The 6,000-nt window shown below is 44.2% G+C and overlaps 1 protein-coding gene across 5 annotated transcripts in view; it reads right to left on the bottom strand.

Annotated features, from left to right (window-relative positions):
• Positions 1-656: 656 nt before the first annotated feature.
• LARP4B (La ribonucleoprotein 4B) overlaps positions 657-6,000 on the bottom strand; it is a 120,932-nt gene continuing 115,588 nt past the window's right edge. For 2 of the 5 annotated variants that reach the window (XM_030819377.1, XM_030819380.1), the window contains 2 exons: positions 5,756-5,969; positions 657-4,334 (listed from right to left, as the gene is read on the bottom strand). In XM_030819377.1, the coding sequence (XP_030675237.1) occupies positions 4,047-4,334; positions 5,756-5,969 (502 nt within the window). In that variant the 3' untranslated portion in view covers positions 657-4,046. Of the gene's footprint in view, positions 4,378-5,755; positions 5,970-6,000 lie in introns of all 5 variants that reach the window. The other 3 variants (XM_030819381.1, XM_030819379.1, XM_030819378.1) reach the window with 3 other exon arrangements.

Here is a 6,000-nt window from a genome sequence, read left to right as displayed (position 1 = left end):
TTGATAAATTTTACTACACAATAATTAAACACCGTAAAAGATACTATTCTAAATAATGTTAAGACAAATGGTAGATTGAAAGAAAATGTTTGTAACACATATAACCAAGGATTAATAGCCTGAACAGATCAAGAATATTAATTCCATCAGAAAAAGACAGTAAAAATGGGAAGACGACATGAAAAGGCAATGCACAGAGGAGGAAGGCAGCAACATCTTAACCAGTCCCCCACCCACTCGGTGCCTGGCACAGGAGGGGCCCCGCCTCCCGCCAGCCTCTTCCTAGTGCAGACATCGCTGCTGCCTGGGTCCATCACCAAACAGCTTAATGGACACAGCTTTGGAGAGAGTGCCATTTTAACAAAATCAAAGTCCTGATACAGGAACATCTATTTTTGTGGTAAATCTTGGCAGTCACAGTAATGACTGTCTCTGCATGAGCACTTGATGTTAACGCTCACTCTGAACCCCTAAAACACAAAGGGTGAGCCCCGTGTGCCACAGCCAGCCCCTACGTGGGTGAGAAGCCTTTGGGATTCAATCATATATGAGGCCCGTGTTTCTTTCTCATGCACACTTATGGGAACAGACAAAAAACTGTTTTAGAAAAGGTGCATTATTGAAGAAATTTTAATTTAAAAAAATCAAAAGAAAAATTGAACAGTGCCTAAATCTTTATTTTCATAACCTACATTTTTTTTTTCAAATTAGACAGTTTTACACTGAATGACACAAAAGGAAACTTAAATTACCAATAGTTTACATGTAAGCTTGATTCCAGTCTTAATGAAGCAGAACAAAACCGAAACCCTCGAGGAGCGTCCACATGGCCCCCCCGCTGTGAGCTGCTGGCGGCCAGCGCCCTCGCCTCGATTGTCTGCAGCCCTGTAGTGGGCCACGAGGCACGCGAGCCGCAACTACAGCTCGCCAGCAGGGCACGCAGACAGGTATGCACCACCACTACCCGTCGCCTGGATACACTGAACTAGTTTTTAAGCCTGAACTGCAGAGATCCTAATACAGAAACGCAGGACGTTTACTGCCACCCGCCAGTGACAGCTGGTGATGTGATGACAGGAGGGCCTGGGTGAAAATGTCAAGACACTCTCAGAGAACGACGACTCCACTTGAAATTCATGTCTGGTGAACGGGACCAGGTTTTTATTCTTCTATTTCAGAATGATAAGCATCATCACACGATTTTACAAGTTAAAATGCCATTTGTCACTGCTGCATCTCTGATTCTATAACCTGAGATACTGCTGGGGGTAAAGGAGGGTGTTAACTTAAAAAAAATGTGTGAAAGCCACTTTCATCGCTGTATGTGACACAGCACAGTTGGCATGGACTGCCACAGCTTCCTATTGTGATAACTCTCATTTTCTTCTGAGTGGAAACTCTCGAAGTAGTATCAGGTTTTTTCGGACATTATATAGCAATCTGTATTTCACCTTTGTTTAATTAAAAAGGATGCTACAAAAATCACATCCGAGCCAGGTTTCAGCTCTTGATGCAGAAGACTGCTGCTGGCTAGGCAGTAACTACAGTGTATTGACCGGATGGCAGCAGAGCCCTCCAGTGGCGACTGGCTAATGCACGCGCTGCCCTCCTCACGCAGCTGTTGAGCTCACACTTCAGTCGACAAAGTGAAGGACTAAGCTGGGTCTAACCACACACACACTGCGCTGCAATGCTCACACCTTGGGGAAAGGACTTCTCATTATTAAAAACCAAGGACTCACTGGCGGACAGGCAGGCCTTGTGTTTTGGGAATGGCTGATGGCGCCCTGGCCCTTCCGTAGCGAAGATGGCACCTCGTAGGCCCAGGCCTCGGGGTTGCCTCCCAGCTTTTAGAGTATTGAGAGTTGGGGTTTCAGAGATCAATTATTTCCGTTTTTTTTTTGTTTTTATTTTTTGGTCAGTGATCTGACAGCTACAAAAAAAAATCCCCATGTTCTTTAAAATGCATTTGAAAAACACTAGCCCTGTGGCTATTTCTCTGTATTTGAATAATGGCAACTGCTTTAAAGGAAATGGTCAAATATGTCAGGCATGTTTGCCTCTGGCAGGGTAAATCATGCGTAGCTGCAGGTGATTTTAATTAGATTACTATTCACCTTCACTTATGATCCTGCCAGTTTTTGCTCTCTATACACTTTAAAACTCTTTCACATTAGATATGATCAGTATGCATTTACATACATTTTAAAAGAGTATGAAAACATCTGGAGGCTTTTAATAAGACTTTCCAATTCCCTTTTGCAGCAAAGAGGCAGAATCAGTTCAACACACCGATGTAAGAGAAAAAAGAAAATCTCAACAAATCAAAATAATATTCAAACCACCACATTTAGTTTATCTACATCCAGCTCAACAGCAACATGTATAATATATGAATAATCTGTATCAGATTTTCTCTGTAGGGTACCTTTTCATATGTTCTGATTATTTACAACTGTACAAGCGAAGCACACTCCAAGTGCACATATTTAATACAGTATTGACTATTTGCATTTACAGGGTTTTCCAACATTCTGAAAAAAGATCAACGTTGAAGATCTTCAAGGTATATTACAAAAACTACTGCTAGCTCTTGTACTACAGTATGCTTACTCAGTAAAACTAGCGACAGGAGACCCACAAAGTAACTGAGTAACTCTGACCCACTCACGCCAACCCAGGGCCGGGCTCCATGGACTCTAAGCTGTCTTATACAAAAGTTAAGGCAAAGTCATTTTCAAGTTTAAATAAAATTCAAGTCTTTAAATATTGGATGGAAATAATTTTTTCTTAAAAAAAAACCCTCAGTCTTGTTAAATAACATTTTGTGGAATAAAGTGTACGGTTACATTTAGCAGGAAATATTCTTATTTTAATGTTTGCTGCTTAGAATAAAGAAAAATTTGAGGCATTTTAAAACAAAATAATTTATATTTAACTGTATTATAAACTTGCTAACTTTAGTGCATCCTTGTTCTTCAGAAGTGCAGCACTTCTGGAAGGGAATCAATGAGGCCCTCGTCTTGGAGGTAAAAGGGCAGGAACTTTATCCTCCACCAGCCAAAGAGGGGGAGAAACCACAAACGCCATTCTCTCACGATTACGTAATTCTTAAATCCATGTGCTGATGCAGAGGTACAGGAAGATGTCCACACGGAGCTGAAGATGTGGACTCTCTCCAACCAGAGTGCTGGGGGACACGGACAGAAATGTGCACAGAGCAGGGCCGGGGCCGTCAGCTCACAGGGGTCAAAACAACATCATGGTACAACTTCTGGTAACATGTCAGTGGGCAACAAAGTGTATGTTTTCATTTAGGTTCTATTCACAATGTGCTTTGAATTTATATTACATAATAGCCACTTGAAACTGGAGTGAGAAGCTGGTTACTTGCTTGCAGTGCATCAGAACCAAGGTTTCTGGGGTGGCCCCCTGCAGGTTCACTCTGCCCAGGAGATCAAAAAGGATGCGCTCTCTACATTCTCAAATGCCACAGTCCCCTACCAATGGCTTAGGTGGAAGCACAGCTCCCACATCAGCACTGATGCCCGGGCGCGGCCAGCACTGCCTCTACGAGGCCACACCTGCCTCTGCCAAGGCCATTGGCCCTCATTCATCTGTGGGGACATTCTAGAGATATGCACTTGCAGACCAGTTACAAAAAAAAAAAAAAAAAAGCAGAGTTCCCTTAATTTAGAAAAACTCACTATATATAGGTTGCATTCAGAGCCACGTGGAGGCTTAATAAAAAATACCAATTTGTTAGGATAAATGCTTTTTCTATCTTGGAAAAAAAAATCAGACTTATGCATCACCTCCAGTTAAGCACCAACCTAAAATAAGGTTTGTATTAATTAAATCCTGAAAAATCGATTTTTTTTTCAAGAGGGGGAGAATCCAACTCACAGAAGAAAACCAACTTGAGGATCCCACAGGCCTCAGACACTGCAAGCTCCTAACCAGCGGCTCGCCCTCGCACTGAGTGGGAAGAGTGTCTCGTTTGTGGTTAACGCAGCGCTCTGTGACCCCTCCCAGACGTACGGTTTTCACTGAGGAGACTTGGGGGGAGTGCTCTGCTCTCGGCTGAGACGCTTCCCCATGGCCGAGGGCGAGGGCCGGCCCCCCGCCGGCCGCCTCTGGTCTCTGGGGCCTCCAGGTGTGGACTTGAGGGCTGGGGGCTCCCGGTATCTCTCTGCGGGCTCTGCCAGCTTCTTTTCCTCCTTCCCACAACCAACAGTGTTTGGCTTTTGTTCTTTTTGGGGTTGCAATGGGGAAGAAGGAGGCTCTTTACTCGTTCTCTGACAAATCTCTGCGTAGCTGGGCTTTCGCAATTCCTGGAAACAGACAATCCTGGGTTACCTGTGTGAAATGGTGTCTCTAGGGACAAGACAGGAAATCAAGTTCACTTAAGATAAAAGAGTTTTCAACTGTAACTAAGTTTCCATCTTTACTAGCGTTTTTAACTTTTAAAAAGTTCATAAAATCTAATGATTTAGTTTCCCCTGCAGCATAACACTCCCTCTGTGCTACAGTAGTAATGGATAAAATTAGAAAAGGCATGACGAAGAAGAGTGCTGACTGAACGCCATCCCCTACCCAGCCCTATGCCTGCTTGGGCTATGCGGAAGCCTAGGAAGAATCCGGCTGCTGCCCACACTGGCTCCGCCAGCTCAGGACAACAGAAGGGTGTCCCAGGTGCCCACGGTGGGCAACGGACCCTCACATGGTACTCAACCCTGAAAGGCAAACTCTAAAAACAGTCTTAAATAAAAATGTTTTGCACATTTCAAACTACAATGGACTGGAAATGTGTAAGAATGATGAAGACAGCTAAGATCTTCAAAGAAATGTGTAATAGGGTTTTCAGATAAGTGGAAGCATAAAGACCAAATAACAGAAAAGTAAAATATTTCCCTTAATAATAAATTTATTTTTTTTTTTGAGACACAGTCTCACTCTGTCGCCCAGGCTGGAGTGCAGTGGTGCAATCTCAGCTCACTGCAACCTCTGCCTTCTGGGTTTAAGTGATTCTCCTGCCTCAGCCTCCCGAGTAGCTGGGACTACAGGCGCCCACCACCAAACCTAGCTAATTTTTTGTATTTTTAGTAGAGACGGAGTTTCACCATGTTGGCCAGGACTGTCTTGATCTCCTGACCTCATGATCCGCCTACCTCTGCCTCCCAAAGTACTGGGACTACAGGCGTGAGCCACCACACCCAGCGTCTCCTTTTATTATTATTATTTATTATGAAAATTATTAACTTTAACCTACAAAAAAATCCTTTTTTAGACTCAGCCCAGGGGACAGTAAGGGATTAAACTCCCAAATTCAAGGAAAAAGCTCACCCAAGATCAAACTACAGAGGCCAGAACTCAGAATAAGAGAGGCCACGGTTCACCCAGTAGGGAAAACAGCAGAAAGGGAATCGCTGGGGTTTAGGCCTGCTGGGCCCACAGGGGTTGGAGGCTGGTGGGGCCACCATCTTGCTCTTCCTGTCTCTTCATCAGACACACGATGCACACGCACGCAAACACACACACGCGCGTGAAATGCTGAAATGATTCTAAAGTCTATGGAGAAACAGGAGCTGGGGTCTTGTTACTACTCAAGAAACCTCTATTGACCAACACTGAAATAAAAGGACTACATGGTGGTTCGAGAAAGAACTACAGTAGTTAGTGGAAAATTATTAGCAAATATTAAGGGTATTTTGTACAGAAAACACAACACAGACAGATGCAAATAAAAACCCACCAAATTAGATGTGATTAAAAAACGAGCAGGTGCAGGAGTGCGCAGCGTCTGTTCACACCAGAGCCTCGCGGCTGTCGTGCAGGAAGGCAGGCACGAGGTACGTACCGTGGCGGCTCCGTTCACCTGCACCGATTTACATGCGGTCGCAGTGAGGGCGGGAGGAAGTCTGTCCACACTGTGGGCTTCCCTCTGTTTCTCCGCCACCTTGGGATCACTGTAAAAATGCCACCCAATATTTGAATCTC

This window comes from Nomascus leucogenys, chromosome 9 (genome assembly GCF_006542625.1).
Source record: "Nomascus leucogenys isolate Asia chromosome 9, Asia_NLE_v1, whole genome shotgun sequence".
Classification (NCBI taxonomy): domain Eukaryota; kingdom Metazoa; phylum Chordata; class Mammalia; order Primates; family Hylobatidae; genus Nomascus; species Nomascus leucogenys.
The sequence above is the reverse complement of the archived record's forward strand: the minus strand, read 5'-3'. Positions and strand labels throughout refer to the sequence as shown.